Below are 24,193 nucleotides of genomic sequence, written 5' to 3'. Positions count from 1 at the left end.
ACACAGTACTGAAATTTTGCATAAATTTATATGGTAATACGACAACATAAAGACATAATCTGTTCCATAGTCAGCTATTGCATATTTATTCGTACATGGAATAACGTATTCGTACGGGTATCGCAGAGTTGACACGGTCAACTCTATTTTTTCTGGTTTTGTTTTTTGTTCCAGAACGTTTGATATTGAAATTTATAAATTTTGACAAATCTTTAGAATTACTAAATATTATTTAATTTAATTTAGAACTGTATGACAACACTGATATACATAAAACTCAATTCAAAGTAAAATTGTGCTACTTATTATCAAAGATTTGTGCTTAATAGGTTTAACAAACCAGAAATAAGTATCCTAAAACAACTACTTATTTTGAAAAATTTTATTGATACGTACATGTTGTAATATATGTATTTAAAAGGTTTGGTAAAGGAAAGAACACGAATTTATCTTAAACTTTTTCATGTAGCGACCCCCTTCAAGCTTAGGAAATTTTAAACGACCCCCTCCTCCATATAATGAAATATATTTTAATCGTAGATGTAGATGTAATATCGTTCTATTTTACAATGTAAATAAAATAAGGAATAAAGAATACGTACCCATTCATTTCACATATATATAATTGGAAACGTTGATGGGATATCGGTCGTAATAGAACATAATAAATAGAATGACATAAAACTACATATATATTTATTCCATAGAAAAAATAAACTTTTGTAACAATTTTTTGACCCCCTTTCAGTAGTCTGAAGCAGGACTTCTTAAACCCACAGTTTAAGAAGTCCTGCTTTAGACTACTGCGACTCTGTACCAATTCAAAATTTTTTATTAGCTACGTTTCAACCTTTTGTGAACAAACTAGTGTAATATTATTTGCATTTAATTGAAAAATTTTAATATATCATAAATAAAAATATGAAATATCACAACAAAACTCAACGCAGATCTGCTCACGCTTTATTATTACAATATGCAATTTAAAGATTTCTGAACTTGCGTATCAGTACAAATTATTCATAGTTTTATTAGATTATTACAAATAGTAAGTATTCAATTTTGAAAAGATAATATTTTTTAGTCAAATTTACAAAAAAACAAAACAAAAATTTTCGTTTTCGTTTTTCATTTATTTACCAATTAAAGCAGATCTACGTAAAGTGTAATAGTTTACATTAAAAAATATAGTTCACTTCATTAGTTCAGGGTTTTTAGTATACATATGACTTAAAATAATTTAAAAAACAAAATTTTGACAAAATTTGTAATCTTGCAAGGTTAATAAATACTGTTCAAATATTGATGTAAATTTTATAGTTATTTTGTTATACATTTGAGAATTACAATAACACGTATTAGGTACCCATATTAAATTAGTATGACACATACAAATAATTTATTGTATGTAGCCACTTTTGCTGACGATACTGCAATATTGGCGGTAGGATCAAAGATTGGATGAAAGATTGGAAAATAAAGCTTAATGAAACAAAATCGGTTCACATAAACTTCACCAATCGAAAAATAGTGAATTCACCACAATTTAAATGGAACGAACGTAGCAATCCATAACTCAACAAAATACCTAGGAATGACTTTAGATGTCAAGCTAAGGTGGAAAGGATAAATAAAGAAAACACACAATCTAATTTGGCAATTGATAATAAAATATTGATTTATAACCAAATCATTAAACCAGTGTGGCTATATGGCATTCAACTGTGGAGCTGTGCCAAGAAGACTCACAGTAACAAAATTCAAACCTTCTAGAATAAAGTTCTGCGGAGCATGGCACATGCGTAACGGTGACATCCACAGGCACTTAGGAATTCATTTGGTTGTAGATGAAATTTATGAGTAGAATGATGAATGTAGATGAACGGCAGGTAAGCATAGAAGCAGTTCGGCTGCTAAACAATGGCGTTCTGACAGAAAAACTGAAACAAACGAGATCATTCGATTTAACACAAAAAACCAATTTCCTTATGGAAGGTATTTAATTTGTGTACGGAAATAGTTGGTCTGTAGAATCAGATTTATCCGTTCAGAGTTTAGGAAATATGAGTCACACCCTCTCCCATCCACTGTTGGAGGAAAAGGCAGGTAGGGCCGTCCTTCTTCGCCTTTCGAGATTTCTTCACCTAGTGGGAAAAAAGAAGTTTAGTCACTGAAAAATTCTATTGCAAATCTATTATACATCTGCAGTATAATTTCATTAAAATTAATTTTAGGTTTAAAATATAAATTCAAAATATTTATAGAAATTTGCAAATATATACTGTAATTTTTATCTGAAATCTTTCTGTTCATTATGATTAACACAAAGTAAAATGTTTCTGTTATTTTCATACATACATTTTTACAATCATTTGCCTTTTCAAATTCAGAAAACTTACTGTTATTATTTCAACATATGAAATCAAATAAATATAGAAAATGCTCAATGAAATCTATACTTACGATCATTATATTCCACTTACCAAAAGAAATTTTGAAGTAAAATAAATGACTTATTATTTATTTATTGCGTTGAAAATTATGTCCTCACGCTAAATAAGGATGTAATTATTCTAAATAAAATTTTGATAAAAGTTAAAAAATGAATGTAAAAAGAAAATGTTTTTGTGGTTTGTATTAAAATAAATTTTTTATTTAAACTATGGGGCGAACTATCCCGTTTGTAAAAAAACTTTTGTTTTATTAAAATGTATATATAAAAATATTTAAAAAAATGCATATATATTAATATTATGCTATGCATATTGTACATAACTTAAATAAATTTTTAAATACATATAAGTTTAACTTTCTTAAGTATTATAACATATTTCATATAAGTACAATAATCGTATATCAGAGTATGGCAATATATAAAAGTTATTACACCATAATAGTAACCATAATGCAATACAAGTCAGTTTTAAATGATATTACTTAAATAGTTATATATAAAAATTGCTAAAAACTATTAATATACAACTATTTGTAAAGTTTCTTAAATTTTCTATTAAGTCTATAGCCTTAGAATACTATTTTTTAATTTGATTAAAATTTTGAAGGGCAGTTCTTTAATTGATCTTTAAAGCATATATTCAGATATCTATACACAGCACAAACATGTATATGCGTTGCTGCTTACAACTACCTACTTAGTTAAAAAATTCATTTTAATAAAATTAACTTACAAACTTTAATAATAATTAAAAAATAACACTAAAACAAAAATTTACAAAATATATTAGGAAAATCATCATCCAAAAATGTTGTCATAAATTTTATGAAATATACCTCGAGATTTTCTTTCAGAACTATTACTATTAATAATAAATTGTTTATATTTTTCTCTCAACACTGGATCTATTGGACCCCAATTTTCTTGCGGATTAAATGCTGATAAAAATTTTCGCCAAATGCTTATATTTTTTTGTTTTGTCATTGCATAAATACCCCACAGCGGTAACTGTAATATACCAAATGCTGACAGACACCATCCAAATGCTTTTACATGAAATAAAAAAATATTATTGTACTTATACTTCCAAAAAAATTTTTATTATGCATCCAGAAAAATTGTAATATTCTGCATACTTACTGTATAAACTATCTGGATATATATAATCTCCATATTTCAATGGGCTCATATCTATAATGGTATATAACAAAATTGCAATCATCAAACCTGGAGTTATCAAAGACCAACAAATTCTCCAATAAATTCCAGTTTTTTTATCTAACATAAATTCAATATCCTTGCATAATCGTTTTACCCCTTAAAAATTATATGAAAAAAAAAATATGAAAATTTAAATTCCAATATGTTCTTAGTAAAGTATTTGAATAGATTTTAATTTACCATAAATCCATCCTACAGCAATTAATTCAGCAATTGCCAATACAAAGGCCACAAATGACGCTCCATAAAAGTCTAACAAATTCAACATATATTGTCCACCAGGAGTTAAATAAATATTACCAATTGCAAAACCACCAATTGATATTCCCAACGCCACCATCCAATGACTCCAGTTTGAGAAACGATCTCGTATAACAGTCATTATACATGACGCCATTCCAACATTACTTCCAATTCCTAATACGAATAACATCACAAAAAACAAAACTGAAAATACCTATAAAAAATTGATAAATAAGAAAATGTAAATAATTTATTACGATATACATATTTATTTTTTTTAAAAGTCCAAATTTCTTCATACCTGCGGAATAAAAGCGAATTTCGCAATCGCATCTGGGTATGACACAAAAGCTAAGCTAGAGCCCCCTTTAACTACAGATTTGATATCATTTGTTCCAGTTTCATAAGCTAAATTTCCTAATACTCCAAAAATTATAATTCCAGCTAATAAAGATGTAAACGTATCCAATGTTGTAACAATTGTTGCATCCCTAAATTTTAAATATTGATATTACGTTATGTATTACATTACGTGGTTTTTAAAAAATAAAACAAATTACCTATAAATGTTCTGAGAAAATCTATTATATGACGCATACATAACTATATTACCAAAGCAAATTGCTAAAGAAAAGAACACTTGAGTAACAGCTGCATACCATACCTAAAAAAAATTGACTATGATAATAATCCTACATATATGCAATATTAAGTGGGTAATTGATTTTCAAAGAAACATAGAAAATAATGTCCTAAATTTATGCCATACTTTTGAGTATTTAAAAATAATTTTTAATCATAGCTGTATAAATGCTATTCTTTAGTTGAATATATGTATTAAAAATTATTACGCAGTGATTTATATGAAAATGATATACGCATGTACATGTATGTATATATAAAAACATTTACCTTGGGATTTGTTAACTGATCCCATTGAGGATTAATGAAATAAAGCACTCCATTAAAGGCACCTGGCAGTGTCAATGCTCGGACTAAGAGAACTAACATAACAACGTATGGAAATATTGCCAAAAAGTATGAAGCTTTCCCAGAACTTCTAATACCTAATTTAAACAAAAATCATCTGTTTAACTTCTCATTTTTTAGTTTAGATTATGGATAAATATTTATATGCATTTATTAATATTAAAATCATACTCGTACTTAAGACGTTTTAGCTTAAGTTGCTGATATTACTGAACTAATAAATAATATAAGTTACCCCGAATCAAAATTAATGCTACTACAGCCCATGATACAGCTAAGCATATTACCAATTCCCAATTAGGTACACCTATGCCATCATGTATTGTAGTTTTTTCTTTTAAAATCTCTTTCCTTTAATTAAGATTTTATTGATTAGAATTTTAAACTAATAAAATTATAATTTTATTTTTAAATTATAGTATCTTACAAAAAATATAATTCAGCTGATGTTCTTTTATGTCCAAACAAATCTTTTGTGTGCATTGATGAAACAGCGCTTATATTATTTTCTAAATCAAGATTTGCGATTTTTAAAGATGAATTAATACATTCTGTATTCCATTCTTCCCTACAATAACTCCATGGCAAGACTGACGCAAAAGATGCTACGAAATATCGAACTGTTAAAGCCATTAACGATGCATAGTATGTTACAACAATTGTTGTTCCCATAACTTGTCCATAACCAACACCTTTTTTCATACAATAAAAAATTTATATTATTACACTTCATGAATTTTATAATGGAATACAAAATTAATTAATAATTACCTCTCATTATTGGTGAAAAATCGAAAACTTTAATACTACCACGGCTTGAAAATTGCCCCAATACCATTTCCATATAATATACAGGTTTTCCAACTAATATCAACACAATTAGATATGGTATTAAGAATGCTCCACCACCATTATCTAGTGCTGTAAAGGGAAAACGCCAAACATTTCCTAATCCTACCGATAGTGCTATACATGAGAATAAAAATTCAATATCACTACCCCATTTATCACGACTCTCTACTCTTTTGTGTTTGTCTTCAGTAGATGTGAGAATTTCATTGCTATTACTGACCAAAGAATCGTTCACTGGAATTGATTGAGTCTAAAAATATTTAAAAAGAAAAATGTGTAAAAACTTTAATATGTGTGAGCTTATATATTAAAGTATAACCTTCTGATCTTGTAATGGAATATTATCTGATATTGTATAAACAGAACTATGTTGATTATTAAATCCGCTGTTGTAACTAATAGGAACTGATTTATTATTATTTTGAGTGGTATATCCTTTATTAACATAACCATTTTCAGAATCTTCCATTGTAATATTAATTAGAATTTAAATATGGTTTTAGTTTAGTAATTTAATTGAAATTTGCAGTAAAAATCAAAACGAAATTTAGTCCAATTTTAAACTATAGTGATTATAATTTTATTTTCATCTGCAAAAAACAAAATAAAAACAAAATGTAAAAATAACAGATATACATAACTAAAATACATATGTATATAAAATAAAATTTTTGAAAAAATTTGACAAATTAATTTTAAAAGCCAGAAAGACAACCTGTCAATTCGATTTTATACAACTCAATGGATACGTGTACGCTTAATTTTTCCGCATCAACACTTATGTATATTTACATAATAACCTATGTATATTATGTGCAAAATTTATTAAAAGTTTAGGAAATCATTTGCGCTCAAACTTTTGAAATTTCAACATTGTTTCAATTAATTTATGTATATACATACATATTTTTATTTTTTATTTTTTTGTATGTAGCAAAAGAAATAAATCTGATGTTAATCGTGTATTACCGACCACATAGATATGCTTTTTGGTTTAGCAATCCAAATATTTATTAACTTTTCATAGTCTTGTGCAATACCAATTTTTAAGAACGCTACTAAGCTTTTATTTAACATACTTAGAAAAATGGAAATCAGCTCTTAGTAAACCACTTCGATTTATGCTTACCCGAGATCCCCGAAAAGTTTCTTAGCTAGTTCCGGTAGCAAGCAGAAGTCAAATATTACTTTTCAAGAATATCTGTCAATTTATTTTTAAGATATAATAAAAAATGTAAAATCGGCCCCCCGTAAAAGTCCAGGTTCTCAGCTATAATATTTTGAAAAAATTAACTAGTTTATTGTTTTAACGTTCTAAGTTCAAATATATCTCTTCATATGCGCGAAAATGTATTACAGTTATTGACGCCTGATTTCCTTGAAAAGCTAGACTTTTTGTTAAGCCATTCTTGAAAAACGGTGTTGTTGAGAATACACATAAGCTTACATATAAAATTTCATTTTAATCTTTTGCATATATACTTAAAATAAATCAAAAATATAAAGCTCGTATAGTAATGACCAAGTTTTCGAAACCTTAATTATCCGAAAAGTTAATTAAACCGTGATATAACCAAAGTAAGCTCAGATAAATGAAATCGGTTCAGACGAAATTGAAATACAGATTTGCACAGACAGACATCTACTTAAAAATAGTTTATTTACGCTTCTCTACTACATACAAGTGCATTTCCAAAAACTCTACGTGCGCAATTCGTGCCATCACATAAATTCTCTTCTTGTAACCAATAGTATCTAGTAATCAAAAATTATTCCCGACAACTATAAAACCAATTTCAATTGTGTTAAACAATTTTCTTTCCATTCCCACCAAAATTTAATATTTCGCAAACAGTTTTAATTATTTTTTTTATTTGAATACAAGAGTCATTTCTATTTACTTAAAATAACATTTTTTATTTTACGTTCTACTTTTAAATAGATAGCAAAATAAAATCATACTTATTTAAATTAAAATTATTATGACAAGAGACCAAGTTTAGTATTTATAATTACCATCATCATGTACAAGGTAACATAATTAGTACCAACGTCCAAACGAAGCAAATAGTATGCTTGGGTACTTAAAAAGTCATAAAAAATTTTAATTTTCATAATTCTAGTCTTTTAAACTTTATTTTTCAATATCAATGAAAATTTAATGTTGCACTTCGGAAAATCCAAAACATTTAAGTATGAAAAGTAACACAAAAGATACAGAAAATCAAATAACTAAACCCTTGCAAACCAAATAAATTCCTTTAAAGTGCTGTAAAGTAAAACATTCATGGAATTTAAAATATGGAATTTATGTGAAAATGAAGGAGCCACCGTAAATTTTCCAACTTTTGTTTATTAAAATATACATACATATAAATAAATACATATATGTATATACATAAATATGTATATGGAAGGAACCCAAACACATTATTTTATTGCTATAAGAAATACGGCAGTTTATTAAAGGTACAAGCAAATAATCAATAATTTTTCGTTTCAAATTTACCATTTTTTTTTCATATTTCTTTTATTTATTGGAAGTAACCAAAATGACAACCAACAAATACTTTAATTATTAACTTATTTAAAACAAATAAATAATAAATTTATCTTAAGAAAATAAATAATAAGTTTTTGAGTTCTTCACATTAATCATTTAAGTAAGTAAATATGTATGTTTATACGTAAGTAAATAATGTTAGTACAGTATATACTATTTATGTGAAAATATTTTTATAATTTTAATTTTAGTAAAATCGTTAACTTTTCCTAACATTTAAATTTGTATATTATTTCACAATACACAAGTGAATTGTACAAAAAACTGAAACAAAAATTATGTGATCAGAAATAATATTTTATAGGTTTGGCTACATGCATACAAAAATAATACAAACAAGGAAATGTAAATTCCCACACAAACAGTTTTTAAAGGAATCAATTACCTACATCTTATACCTAAATATTACTCTAATGAAATGAAAAAAATTAAAATTCATAGACATTGAGCAAAATCCCAAATCTTGTGTGAGGATCTTATATTTATATATGTATGTATGCATGTAGTTATACATATTTATATGCTTTTTCGATATTCATGTAATAAAATTTTTTGCATTAATTTACACATAAAGTTATTGAAAAAATACATATAGTTTTGTTAAAAAGCAATACTTTCCTTTTTTCATGGAGATATTCAATATAAGGTAAATGGCCAAGTTTGATATCAAAATCAAACTATATTTGAGCTTTTCAAACTTTTTGAGGAAAAAAATTTTAATAGTGTGAACATAAAAATTTTCCTAAAACCATTGAGCATAAACTATGTATATAGCGATATGCAGAAGACAGTTTTTCAAAGTAAACCATACAACTCCAATTTTTGGATTGTATGGTTTACTTTGTATTTTGGTTACTACTTTAACTCGTTGTACTAATTGATCCAATTATAATAGCACTCGTCCTTTGCAGGAAAAAAGTATTTGGGAAAGTTTAGTGGTATTGTTTTGTTCGCCTTGAGAGTTACCGTGCGATCGAAGAGAAGCGGAAAGACGGGCATATTTAAATCATTGCAGAATTTTACAGGAATATACATACATATATACATTTTCATAACGTACATTTTCATATAACTCCATACATAGGCGCACAGTAAAAAACTAAAAAAATTACAAAAAAACACTACTACTATCGGAACGCGGTTTTATTTTTCTCTATTCACAAATTTCGTGAAGTAAAAATCGATTGTAGAAATATCAAAAATAATACAGTTTAAGTTCTAATCTGATTGAAGTTTAACCAAAATATTCTGAGTATACTCGTATAATATACACTTACTTACGAATAATGTTAAATATTTAAAATATTTTTATACTTTATTAACTCTCAGCACATATGGTAATCACCTGACTTATTCCGCAGTCATATTGAAATGTAGTTAATAAAAAATTCATTTTCTGCCACACTAAAACATGTACACATATGTATATAAAATACATTCTTGTCAAATACGCAAATAATTTAAAAATTAATTGATTTGTTAAAAGTTTTTTCTTCAATTCATAAATATGTAGATTTTTAGGGAATATTGTTTTTATTTCAATTATTGTATACAATAAAATCAGGCAATTGCCTCATTGATTGACACAATTCCAAATTTAAAATTTTGCAGTAAAATAATGAAAATTAAAATTTATTATAGATTGCATATTAAACTTTTTAGCACTTTTCCAAAAAATTTTTTGAAAAAAGTGCTTATTAGTTTCACTCTGTCTGTCCGTCCATCCGTCCGTCTGTCCGTGTGTCTGTTTACAAAACTTCTACACCTTTGAAGATAGAAAGCTGAAATTTAATACGTACATAGATCTTCACTAGAAACTTATTTCCGTAGAACAAAATTTTTACCTATCTCCCCCCCTCTAGAAGTTATACCCCCCCAAAACCCTAAAAATGGCCTTTTTTAAATATTTGTTGCAATGAAACCATAAGCATTTTTGAAATTTTGCAAACGCAAAAAAGCCAGTGGCTTGCTTCCCCTTGCGCGGTATACTATAGTTTAACTTAAGAAAAACAAAATGGCCGCTCAAATTTACCGTTATTTAAAGTCCTTTTTTTCCAAATTTTTGATGTCGTTTTTCTTCTAGACCCCAGACTGTAGAAGCTTGAAATTTTAGGAGCTTTTAGATATTAATAAATAGTTCATTTTGTTTGAAGAAAATTTTTTCCATCTCCACCCCCTCTCAAGTTATCACCTCTTGAAATTCGTAAAATTTGAATTTTTGACACCTTATATTTCCGAAACCGCAAGCTTTTCCAAATTTTTATAAACGCGAAAAGCTAACGGTAAATTCCGTGAAATTAGAAAATATAATTATTTTTCTTAACTCACACAATTAACCCTTAAAATCGAGCATTATGTTAACCCCTTTTTATATTAATTTTTGCTTTATTTCAAAGACTGCATATATGCGTCATCTTAAATATATGCAATCCTAGAAATAGTTTTGTATATGAATGAAAATAATTTTAATAGTGTGATAGCTATACATAGACTGTATTTAAAAGCAGAATTTTCACTTGTTGAAGGGAAAAGTGCTACAATACAAACCATTGGTTTGACCCAACTTTATTTAAATTAATTGTATAACAATAAATTGTTAAGATTTAAAACAAATTTTAATTCACTTATTGAATATTACTTTGAATTATTTGTAAAGTGTAATTCTAATTGATCAAAATAGAATTTAATAGAAATATTTTTAAAGAAATTTAAAAAAATAATATTCATGCATAAAACCAAAACTTTATTATCAATTATACGAATATATGTCAAGGAAACTAAATCGGAAATTCCTTTCATCTTTGGAAACTTAAAAGGTGTACATTAACTATGTCGTCTTAAAAGTAACTTAATTAAAAAATCTTTGTTTCAATATATGCATGTACTTATGTATATAAATTTAATTTAATTCTAATTTAAAAATACTTTAAGACGGTTGCAAAAATCTTTGATGATTTAAGAATACACAAATATAAAATATTGACTGTTCTATTTTGAATTTTCGGTAGGAACGCACTTCTATATGGTAGGGAAGTGTAAATAAACAATTTTTAGCAACCTATGGGTCTGTTTGTGTATGTGTGTACGCATGTATCTCAAGTTCTGCCGAACTGATTTTCATGAAATTTTATATGTGAGTTTGTTTTGGCTATGTTACGGATTGATCAACTTTTGGGATACATCACGCTTTGGGAACTGAACTTTTTTGTGGGCCAATTTTAGATTTTTGTCAACATAAAGAGAAATAATCAAGCAATTTTTTTGAAATTTAATATTTAAATTTAGAGCGTTAAAACAATGAATATAAGTTTTTTGGAACTATCGCGACTCGGAAATCGATCTCGGGGCCCAGTTTAATTTTTCATCATATCTATGGAACTAATTGATGAAATTTCTTGAAATTTTATTTTACCGAAACTAACTGGCGAGCATTTCAGGAAATTCTGGTGGCACAAAGCAATACCAATAGATAATAAGAGCCAAATTTACATTTTTCTAGGTATGTCAACTGAAAGCTTACTAACACCGTAAAAATTGGAAAGAAGTATTTAAAGGCATTTTTATAATATTCTGTAACACTTTCACTTAACTAGGCAATACTCATTGCGGTCGGTCATATCCTGACCACATCAGATGTTTTTAATTCCATATTCAACGTTGAAATTAGTATGTATGTTACATAGATATATAGGTAATTATAAAATTTTGAAAAATAAGTTCATTATTTTGGATTAACATTTAAAATATTTTCAAATTATAAAGAATGTTTTTTTACATATGTATATGTATTTACATACATATTACCTTTGTTTCCAAAAAAAAATTGTATTTTAAAATAGAAATACATACATATACATATATACGCATGTAAAATGTACTGTCATCTACAAGTTGGGACTAAAAAATAATCGATATTTTAATTATATCTTAGTTAGAATTTTACTATTTAAGAAACGCTAACACAGTGATTCTCAAATCGGAGATCGTGACCACAAGTGTGGTCGGGGACAGTATTTGGTTAGATATAAAAATACTGTCCCCGACCTAGATATTTGGTTATAGTTAAAAATAACACCTTCGAAAGATTTCCAATTTTTTGGGAAAAATAGATAAAATTGAATTAAAAGAAAATAAAATTAACTCGAGAAATTGTTGCTGCAAAACGCGTTCACTAAAACTAAAAAGCAAGTTTAAAACTTACTCTTCTTCTCAAGCAATTCCTATAGGTAATATATGAAACAGAATCCTTTCATGCAATGCGAAACAAATAATATTTTGTCTTCAATAAATGAAGAGCTTTTAATTAAATTTTGAAGAACACACAAAAATTTGGAGTTGCTAATTAAACAAAGAGGTTTGGCCAAATTTTGGTTGGAAGTTCAGGAAGAATATCAAATGTTAAGCGAAAAAGCTATGAAAATGCTTTTAGTTTTTTCTACTACATATTTAGCAATATTTTTCTAAATTATAATGCACGAATTTGAAAATGAAGCAATAATTTTTGTTGTCTCGTTGTCATGGATTTTGAGAAACACTGCGCTAACACAGTTGGCTATAAATACAAAAAAACAACAATAGAGATGTATGAAACAAAAAAAAACAAAAGACCAAATTTGTTTTCATTGTTTTTCAATAAAATAAAATCATTCAGGTCTTACTAGTTTTTAAAAATTAATTTTTTACAATATTTTTTGTCCTTAATTCTTCAAAGTCGTAACAACAGCCTAAATAACATATTAACATTATTAATATGAATGGCATAAAAAAAAATCTGCTGTGGTCAGCACACAACCGACCGCAATGTGTATAGCATAGTTAAGTAAAAGTGTTGCAGAATATTATAAAAATACCTTTTAAATAGTTTTTTCCAGTTTTTAGGGTGTTAGTAAGCTTTTAGTTAATTTACCTCGAAAAATGTAAATTTGGCTCTTAGTAGAGCTTTGCTTTGCGCCATTTGAATTCCCTGAAAAGTTAATTTCGGTGTGCCATTCGAAGTCCCTCACCATTTAATTTCGGTAACAACCACAGCTCAAATATGAAATTTTAAAGTTCGTAGATATGATAAAAAATGTAAAATCGGTCCCGAGTGTGGTTCGCAACCCCCGATCGTAGTAAAAAATTTATATGTGTATTGCTTTAACACTCCAAACTTAAATATTATATTTCACAATATATATATCGATTCAGCCGAACTTGAGATACACGCGTACACACACAGACAGACAGTCGGTCTGACAGACACGCTTCCGTACTATGGAGAAATGCGTTCCCACCGAAAACTCGATATGCAAAATTTGTTGCCATCACATAACTTCTATTATTGTATGCAATGCGATCGGTTTCATAGGGTACGGTATACATTGAGATAAACTGTTTAAAGCAATTTTCTGTACAATACTAAACAATTTTAATTGTAACACATGAAAAAGAATGTACATCGCTAAACTATTTAAAAATTATTCATGAATTATTTTTACTTTCGGAATCGTGAGTTGCAAGAATCTTAGCTAAGCATAAGAAAGAGGTATAACATATACAACCAGGATGTAATAATTTATAAGGCTTGCTGCTCTATTGACGACATTGATTGGAATTTTATAAACGTGTTCTATTTTCCCCAATGTCGGAACACTCTCAAACATTAATGAAGATCATTAAGCATCATTAAGCAGAGAAAAATTTTTAAATTATCAGGTTGTATTTTCAATCTAATAAGATGTTATTGAAGTCTTGTAAAACTTTATTTGAAAAGCTGTACTCTAATTTTTGGACCCTACTTTTTTTGAGAAATGCCTCATTCGAGGAGAAGTTTACATCTTCCTGTTTTCATATACATACATATATTATTTTCTATATACACAAAAAATCTCATGCCTTTTGAATTAGAATCACTAAGAAACAAAATTAAATTTGATTTGAACATTAAATTGATTCTCAGTAGGTCAGTCACAAACATATTCACTTATAAAACTTTGTAACCAGTTTTAAGTTAATATGTTACACAATACACTACACTAGTTTCACAAACATATTAAGAAAGAGAAAGAGAACTTTAAATAAAAAAAAATATGAAAACATACAAACAAACGTTATATATATAGATAGAGCTTTGAATATCAGTTATTAACCTTAACTTTTATATGTCAGAATATTTTACGTTTTTTACTTAACCGGAATAAATAATAAAAATAGAACGAAAAAAAATAAATAATGAAATAATAAAAAAAATCTGATGTGCTCAGCACATAACCGACCGCAATGTAAATTGTCTAGTTAAGTGAAAGTGTTACTGAAAGTAAAAAATGCCCGCTAAATACTTCTTTCCAATTTTTAGGGTATTAGTAAGCTTATAGTTAACATACCTAGAAACATGTAAATTTGACTTTTAGTAGAGTTTTGCTCTGTGCTACCCGAATTCCCTGAAATGCTCGCCAGTTAACTTCGGTAACAACCAGAACTCAAATATCAAATTTCTAGAAATTCCATCAATCCGTTCCGTAGATAAGTTAAAAAATGTAAAATCGGCCCTCAGATCAATTTTCGAGCCCTGATCTTAGCAAAAAATTTATAATTTCATTATTTTAATAAGAAGAATTTAAATATTGAATTTCAATGAAATCGGTTGATTATTTCTTTTTATATACTTAAGAGTGTATATTTTGGCCCGTAGTAAACGTCCAGTTGCTGACACCTAATTTTTTCCAAAAGTTAGAAGGTTTCGCGGACGGTCGGGCGAAGCTTATATGTAAAATTTCAAATAAATCTGTTGAATATTTTCTACCAAATAATCAAAAATGTAAAACAGGACCGCTAAAAAGTGCAGTTCCCGAGAAAATTTGACATATCCCAAAAGTTGATCAATCCGTGCTATAGTCGAAATAAACTTATATATAAAATTTAATCAAAATCGGTTCAGCCAAACTTGAGATACATGCGTCCACACACAGACCGACAGACCAATAGACCAACAAGTTGCTAAAAATAGTTTATGTACACTTCCCTACCTTGGAGAAGTGCGTTCTCACCGAAAACTCGATATGCAAAATTTGTTGCCATCACATAACCTACCTATTGTATACACAATGCGGTCGGTAATGAGTAATGAATGTGAAATAGGTTCTGTTGCTTTGTCCTTGGAAATATTTTTTCTATAGATTTTAGCCCAAATAAACGTAATTGTGTGCATACTTCAGCCCATTTGACAGTATTGCCATAGTTAACAATTGGTTGCAATTTTTGTAAAGTAATATTAGGTTTTATTTCAACTTACATTGGGTTAAAACTGCAATTTGCACAAAATTTTTGTAAAATATTTTTCCTATTCTTTTTTCTATAACCAAAAAATAAGTTGAAAAATAATTTTTTATTTTAAATAGTATAAAATTTTTATTTAAAACTTTATAAGTTACGACAAGAACAAATTGCAAAGAATTTGAAAAAACTTAATCAAATACATACGAGGTATTATAATGAAAACTCCACCATTCTTTCAACATACTTAAGAAAAAGGAGCTTTTTATCAATTTGTGTAAATTTTACCGACCGCTTTGCATACGATAAGGGAAGTAATGTGATGGCAACAAATTTTGCATATCGAGTTTTCGGTGGGAATGCACTTCTCCATAGTAGGCAAGCGTAAATAAACTATTTTTAGAGAGGTGTCGGTCTGTCGGTTCGTCGGTCTGTCCGTCTGTGTGGGGACACGTGTAACTCAAGTTCGGCTGAATCGATTTTGATGAAATTATATGTGTGAGTTTTTTTGGACTATGTCACGGATTAATGAACTTTTGGGATATATCAGGTCTTGTGAACTGGACACTTTTTTGGGCCAATGTTACATTTTTTTGAAAGGATCAGGGGTCGGAAACCAAATTGGGCCGATTTTATATTTTTTACCATATCTACGAATTGATGGAATTTCTTGAAATTCGATATTTGAATTCTAGCTGTTATCGAAACTAACTGGAGAGCATTTCAGGAAATTCGAGTAGCACAGAGGGAAACTCTACTAAGAGCCAAATTTACGTTTTTCTAGATATGTTAACCAAAAGCTTACTTACGCCCTAAAAATTGGAAAAATGTGTTTAAAAGGCATATTTATGTGTTTAAAAGGCTTCTGTAACACTTTCAGTTAATTAGACATTATGCATTGCGGTCGGTTATGTGCTGACCACATCAGATTTTTTAATATACAAAAGAATTTAATAGTTTCCCTATTTGTTTTAGAAGGTAGCCGCTATATTTTTGCTTTTGCAAAATTTGAAAAATGCTTATGGTTTCACAGCAATAAGTAGCTAAAGAATGGAACTTTTAAGGTTTTGGAACGTATAACTTTTAGAGAGAGCGGGGATATGGGTAAAAATTTTAATCTACGAAAATAAATTTCTAGTAAAGATCTATGTACATACGTATAAAATTTCAGCTTTCTATCTTCAAGGGTGTAGAAGGACGGACGCACGGACATAGAGAAATAATAAGCACTTATTTTTTTAATTTTTTGGTGCTAAAAAGAATTTAAGAGTGCTAAAAAGAATTTAATAAAATGAAATAATAATTATTTAAACATTTTTTTTTTCCTTCTTCCCTCCTATAAGGAGTATAGGGCTAGTGCATGATATCTATCATGCCCTAGTTTCTATAATTATAGAGAGTTAACTAGGTAGGTGACTAGCCTACCATAGTTTTTATTTATATTAAATATGTATTTCAGTTTATTAATATTTACTGTTTATTTTTCTTAGTCTTTAGTATCGAATATTATGAATATTTGAAAATTACTTGTACAATATTTATTAGTATTGCATATTAAGTTACATAATATTGAATGTAATTTTTATAGTGACCTGACCGGGGTTTGAACCCGAGACCCTTCGGTTAAAGGGCCGGTGCCATAACCACTGCACCAATGGTCAGACGACAATTAAACAATACTTCCCAAAAAATGGTGAAAAACTTCTCTTTAATGCAACAACAAAACCTTTATTTGCGCTAATAGCCAATAGGTATATATTTTATATGCAACGTACACCTTTTATCAAAGCTGATTTTCTTCTGTTAATATTAACAATCTTTCCTACTTATACAATTAATTTTCTATGGTTACTAAATATTTATATGAAGATAAAATATTACGAAAACGGATCATACGACAATGATGGATAATCTGAAGATTAAAAAAGTTAGCACACAATAAAATATACAAGAAAAATTCTAATAAGGACTACCCGTGAAATACGGATGGCGGCAAATAATAATAATATCATAAAGTTATGAACAAAATAAAAAATTTAGTTGCATAAGTACGCCTAGAATAGGTTTTTAGGTAAATTGTTTTAGACATAAAGAACTTGTTAATGTTGTTAATTAACAGAAGAAATTCAGCTTTGATATTTCGTATGCGCTTCTTTGCACGAATATAATTAGCAAAAATAAAGTATATTTTCCAAATGAAAAGAATTTTTTCTTCAGAATTAAAAAATTTTTATCGACTTATAGTTATTTTCTTGTGATGTCACATTTTTTATTATTTATTAATTATATAAAATAAATTTTTAATAACTTATAATAACAACGTGTTATTAATATAAAGAAATCTAGGACCGAATTAACATTTTTGTTTTGTATATAAGCAATTTCTGAGTAAAGTAGCTGCGAAGTAAACGCTTTCCGAAAATAAATTATAAATTAAATAAATTAATTATTATTAATCAAATTTGGTATCAAAATTGCTAAGCTCTAAATCTATTATATCAATATATTTATAAACATATTGTAAAATACATAATTATAACTATTTATCCATAAATAATTAGTAACACAATATTTAAATAAAAGCATCATTTTCATTTTTCTATAAATTTATAATTATGCTATAATAAATATTATCCATTGAAACTAATTCAAATGGAAATACATACCACAAAGTTTCATAAATTTCAATCAAATTCAAATTTTATTTATTTCTAATCAAATATTCAATTAATTTTTTTTTCTGGAAATTTTCATTGATAAACCTACGACAACACATAATATTTTATCGATGGTTAAAATTGATAATCTTTCGATTTTGTATGTCTGAATCAAATCAAAGAATTATCAGGATTATTCAAATTCAAGTGGTTCTTTTTAACGCCAATTTTAAGATTACGTGTAGAATAAAAGATAGAATAAAAAGGATTACGTGTAGAATAATTGATTATAACATGTCTAATACTTGCTATAATTGAACCCAACATACAATTAAATGACTTGTACTTTTTTTTTCAAATTGAGCCACTTTATATTTTAAAGTTTGTAATGGTCATTTTATTCTAATCGCGCATGGATATTTAAATGAACAATGGGATATTTTGAAAATAAAAATGACTTGTTGTTTGCTTTTAAACTAACCACTTCATATTTTTACAGTCATTAAAATCATACAAAATAGGAACTTATAATATTTATTATAATAATAATCATTATTCAGAAATAATTTACTTTAACTGCTTCTTTTTTTAAAACTTCTGATTTTTTTAAATTGAACTTCAAAATCTTAAAATCTTAAAATCTTAAAAAACTTAAAACAGTTATTGGAAACCTAAAAAAAACTAATTTTTCAAAAGAACCAACCTATTATGTAAAGCCACTTTGCTTTTGTACAATACAATCTTATCTAATACTTCTAAACAAACTAAATGTTAAACTTTTATTTTATTAATTTGAATCAAAATATTAATGTATTTTTAATTAGTTACGAATATTTTGGTTCAAACGGAATTATGTATGTATAGCAAATTTTGCACATTTTTCACATTATTTTTATTGTCGTACATCAACTAAGAATGTTTTCGGTAAGCGAATGATTTCACGTAAACTGACCGCCGTGAGCATTGCAATTTGGCAACTGTAGTGCATTTTCTACAAATCTAATTTATATGTAAATCAGCGATTTTCGTGTATCATGCGGTATTACTTCTCATCTTTTACCCCTTTTAATATTCATAAAATTATTAAATTATTAGTAATTAATAGGAAATTAATATGAAATATTTCTAAATTTTCTCTAAATCAAGACCAAGATTTTTGAGAAATTTTGCAAAAAAAAAAAAACATACATACATAAGTATGCATAATATGTAATTAAGGTCAACAAAAAGTAAACGTGCAAAATATCGAAACTAGCTACTGCACATAATCATTGCTTTAAACTCATTACGACACGTACGCAGATAATTTGTCTTAAATTTCAAGATGCCACTGATAAATATATTTAACCAAAAAATATATGTAAGTATATAAAAACGTATAATTTTGCTCTTTTTTACACGATTTTTTCAAAAGCCGGCATTTTGTTACTAAAATTGAAAGATTTACTTTCGCTTTGAAGACGTATGCATATTGTTTAGTATTAGTTATTTTATTTGTTTAGTATTTAGTATTATATAATGCAGAATATGTAACAAAGGAAACTTCAAAATAAAATCACATAATGTAGTGTGAAAGGAATTCCATAAATTTCGAAAAATATTGTTCTAGTATATGTATAATCTAAACAAAGTACCATACATAAGGAATAACGGTTCATATTATAGTTTTGATTAATGATATATACTGTAAATATTAACAGATAAAGCGTTTGTTAACTCTCTTTTTAAGTTGTAAATTAAAATTTGAAATCCATAGAGCTTCGAGTATACATTAGCAAAATTTTAATTTAAATTCGTAATAAAAATAGATATCAAAAAACTTGACTTAGATTTTTCAATTTACTTACTACTTTTTGCTAGCAAAAAAGTTGCTTGAAAAAAAATTGTCATAAACACACCACATTTGTTCAAAAATATTGTATTGAATCTGACAATCTCCTCTATAAAGAAACTGAACACCCGTGTAAATAAAAATTTACTAAATTGTGGTTTGTATCAATTTCATACTTATGAAATGATTCAATTGAATTGTAGTAGTAAAATATCTTTTTCATGATGCATAAAAATAGATATTAAATTTTATGTAAAAACTTTCCTTATTCTCCATTAAAACGAAAATATACATGGTGTGTCAATTTGGGTTAAGCTTATTTTATTCTTTAAAAGCCAGCAAAATTAATTTATCAATTTTATTATAGAGTGTTTAATTCAAAGTATCTTTGCTTTTAAACTATATTATTTTCAATTGATGACAAACTCTCCAAACAATTTTTTTACTCTAAGCAAAATAGTGTCGTTATATAACATTGTTTTTAAATTTTTTCACAATATACGTTATATATATATATATATATATATGTATATATATGTTTATATACATATATATACATATATATGTATATATACATTTATATATATATATTTATATATATGTATATATATATATATATATATATATATATGTATATACGCGTATATGTACATACTAAAAATGCATGTAAATGTATAAGAAGCCCTAAATGCGAACCTATTATTTTAAATCGTTTTCACCTATAATAATATGTGATTTGATTTCATTATTTTAAATTTTTCATGTCTTTACCATTTTTCTCGAATGATGTTTTGCTAACCTAGTTTTATTTTTTTACCTACATTTTTGTACATACTCAGATAAATAATATATTTATAATAGCATTTAAGTGAAATAAAAATATATTTATTTATGCACAATTATTATTAATATACATAATAAGTGTGAAGATAATAATACCTGTATATTTATATGTAAGTAAACTAAAACATAATAAAAATATAACGTTATCACTTTGTTAATGTATACCTTAAAAATTTTTTTGCTTTAATCCAAATAATATAATAAATCGTACAAAAAAAATTCAGTTGTTTACTGTGTCAAAAAATCTTAAAATTTATACACCTCGAAATTTGTACAACATTTTACTAAATGCACCTAAAGTATAATTCACTTTACTATAACTTAAAAATTCTAATTTCTCACTCCATTTAATAATATAATTATGTATGTTACTTAATGAATAAAATTTTATTGACATGATAATTTTATAATTCAAAAGAAATAAGAACATTTTATTTATATTTATTAATATTTTATCAAACCGTATGACTTGATCGAGTACGTATGACTTTAGTGATTTAATATCTTATGAAAATTTATTTATAAGAATTTTATTTTTAATTGAACTCCAAAAAAAATTTATCTAATATAAATAGGTATCAAAAAGATATTATGTATGTGTATGTATCTGAAAACATTATTCTTTGAAATTTATTTTTGTTTATTGATTAAATTCCAAATACTCTAATTTTCACACAGACAAATCTTCTCGTACACCAAATATTGAAGAATTATTGAAACTGAAGTTATTGCACATAAAATAAAATTAAAGATTTCAACAATTTTATTAAGCAATCGTATTGCAAAGCTTTTTAATTGTAAAAATAGTCACCGCATAACATTATTTTACTTTACATAATGTAGTTAAATTATTGATTATAAATCACATTAATTGATACAACCTTCAACGATAAATATTCGATATTTGACACTTACAAAATATTAACAATGGCTCAATATAATGATGCAATGCGAAAATTCATAAGAAAATTAAAAATGCATTCAGCTGATATTTATTTAAAATGTATGAAGATTCAAATTTAATCGATAGAAAATGAATACTCGTAGCATCATTTCGTTGCAGTTTCTTAAGATAAACATTTTAATAAATTAAATTATTTCTAACTAATTTATTAAAATAATCAATCGTTAAAAATTATTATTTTTTTGAATATCCAAACATTGTATTTCGACACTATTTTTCAATTTAATTTTAATTATTAAATCTATATTTCATATTGAGAATTGCTTAAAATAAATTTTCAATTTTTTCCAATTTTTAAATTAATAAAAGACAAAGAGCAAATAAAATTTTGAATACAGTAATAAATGAATTCAATAATTTTCAATTGAAAAATATCTTCTTATTATTTTTATATTAAATATTTTGCATGTTTTTCATGCTTGAATATTTAACACGCATTCTATATATTTTTTTAGATAGCATTTTAGTAGTACAATATTTTAGTATAATAAATGTATAATTATTGCAAAGTCAACAATTTAAAAAAAAGGTTATTTTTAAAACTTCAAGCCATCAATTTAAAAAGATTAAAATATATTAATTTTTTCATTTGTTATAATTATTTATACAACATATAACATAATATCAGGAATATAAAATGTTTTCAGAATATTTTCTGTGTATTTCTTTTTATGTTTCTTTTAACACTTTATACTTTGCGCGTTATAAACTTTATATTAGTAAGTATAGCAAAAAAATATAATTAATATAAATAATATTCAAATAGTTATGAAATAATATTTGTGCAAATTTAAGTATAACGACTACGCTTTTGATCCCGCAACGAAGCTTTGATTTGTTAATATTGATTATTTATTCTATTTTATATTTAATTATTTTTTCCACATTTTAAAACAATTATGTTGTAAGTAGTAAAATAGTGTTCCAAAATTGAATTATTGTATTTGACTGCTAAATTAAAATTAAATTCAATGTCTATATAAAATTTTAAATTGAGTTTAAATTTAAATCAATCAGCAATTTCTCAAATACAAATCACAGTTATTACAATTAAGTATTATTTATCTGAAAAGTTAAAGTAGTTAATATTTTAATTAAAACACATTTATTTAATTTAATTAATTAAAATTATATTATGTTTTGTAATTATTAGTAGACGAATTTATTTATAAATGAAAAATGTATTTGGATATTATAATAAGTTAATTACTAATTATTATAGCTTTTTTCGAGATGGGAATAAATTATTTAAATAAGTATATTCTTTCAAATTTTCAACGAAAGTATATGAAAAACCAAACATACAACAAACACATAAAAATTATTTGTTATAACCACACAATAATAAAAATTGAACTTTTTCACCTGTGCAATTTAATAGTTACCGTTACATTGAACAATCTACATCTGACTGAATAATAATTTTAAAAATTGAGGTATATAAACAAAGTTTATAATTTATTTTTCTTCTTCTGCTTTTTTCTATTGTGTTTATTGTATATGTACATATGTTCATACATTTATTTTGACTCTTTAATTGAATATCAATATTTTAGTAAATGATAAATGTTTGCGACAAAATAAACTAAAAAATTTCATATATTACGAATGATTGAGTGAACTTCTTATTTGCTTTTATAATTCAAATTCAGTAGGTATCTGAATATTAAAAAGAAATTTTACAAATCATATACATTATTAGAAATAAAGCAACCAAAGTGATTTCATATTTAACTTTTGTTTAAAAGACTAAATTTGAGTTTGCAGTATTCGTAAATATAAAAAAAATCCTATATAAATTTTGGAACTGTAATCGACTAATCAACAATGTAAATAAAGAGAAAATCTTTAATTGTAACATTAAAACGCAATACCTAACTTATTTTATCGTATTTTGGAAAGAAAAATTCTGCAATCAACTCCATTTAATCAGGAAAATATCAGATCTTGAATATTTAAAAGTAAATAATAAAATGTTAAAATTTAATCTTGATATTATTCTAATTCAATTTTTCAATTATTCTAATTAAATATTGAGATTCGAACGTTACATATATTAACAATTAAAAAATAAAACTTCATACAGACTTTGTTTTGGTAAACAAATTGAACAAAAAAGAATAACACTAATAAAAATGCTAAAAAATTTTAAGATATTTAGATATTTGCAAATTGTATGTTGTTATGGTAGTCGATACAACCGAATATAACTATTTATTATAAATTTTTTCTTGCTCTTTTTTTCATTTAAACTTTTTTCAAAAGTTTCTGTTAGTAATATAAAAATAAGAGAAATAAGCTTTTGATCAATGACATTTTTTTT

The 24,193-nt window shown here is 26.0% G+C and overlaps 1 protein-coding gene across 2 annotated transcripts; it reads right to left on the bottom strand.

Annotated features, from left to right (window-relative positions):
* Window positions 1-2,842: 2,842 nt before the first annotated feature.
* On the bottom strand, window positions 2,843-23,273 carry LOC129606544 (sodium-dependent nutrient amino acid transporter 1). 2 transcript variants are annotated; one of them, XM_055516916.1, is made up of 11 exons: window positions 23,236-23,273; window positions 6,081-6,351; window positions 5,681-6,011; window positions 5,337-5,601; window positions 5,145-5,260; window positions 4,832-4,986; window positions 4,480-4,583; window positions 4,221-4,410; window positions 3,857-4,133; window positions 3,596-3,772; window positions 2,843-3,501 (listed from the first exon to the last, which is right to left on the bottom strand). In XM_055516916.1, exons 2-11 carry the CDS (start codon window positions 6,228-6,230, stop codon window positions 3,254-3,256), a joined length of 2,013 nt encoding a protein of 670 aa, XP_055372891.1. In that variant the 5' UTR covers window positions 6,231-6,351; window positions 23,236-23,273; the 3' UTR covers window positions 2,843-3,253. The 2 variants fall into 2 exon arrangements, with proteins under 2 accessions (XP_055372891.1, XP_055372892.1); XM_055516917.1 differs by lacking the exon at window positions 23,236-23,273 and having other exon boundaries at window positions 6,081-7,904.
* Between the last annotated feature and the right edge of the window lie 920 nt (window positions 23,274-24,193).

Source organism: Condylostylus longicornis, unplaced genomic scaffold, assembly GCF_029603195.1.
Source record: "Condylostylus longicornis isolate FDR11 unplaced genomic scaffold, ASM2960319v2 ptg000018l, whole genome shotgun sequence".
Lineage (NCBI taxonomy): Eukaryota > Metazoa > Arthropoda > Insecta > Diptera > Dolichopodidae > Condylostylus > Condylostylus longicornis.
This window is presented reverse-complemented; position numbering and strand designations above follow the sequence as displayed.

Excerpts from the sequence above, each read along its gene's own strand:
- LOC129606544 (XM_055516916.1), bottom strand. The coding sequence starts at position 6,230 with ATGGAAGATTCTGAAAATGGTTATGTTAATAAAGGATATACCACTCAA. Across the intron at positions 5,602-5,680 it reads TTTTTCACCAATAATGAGAG|GTGTTGGTTATGGACAAGTT; the intron begins GTAATTATTAAT and ends GTATGAAAAAAG. Across the intron at positions 4,411-4,479 it reads TTTTCTCAGAACATTTATAG|GGATGCAACAATTGTTACAA; the intron begins GTAATTTGTTTT and ends TTTAAAATTTAG.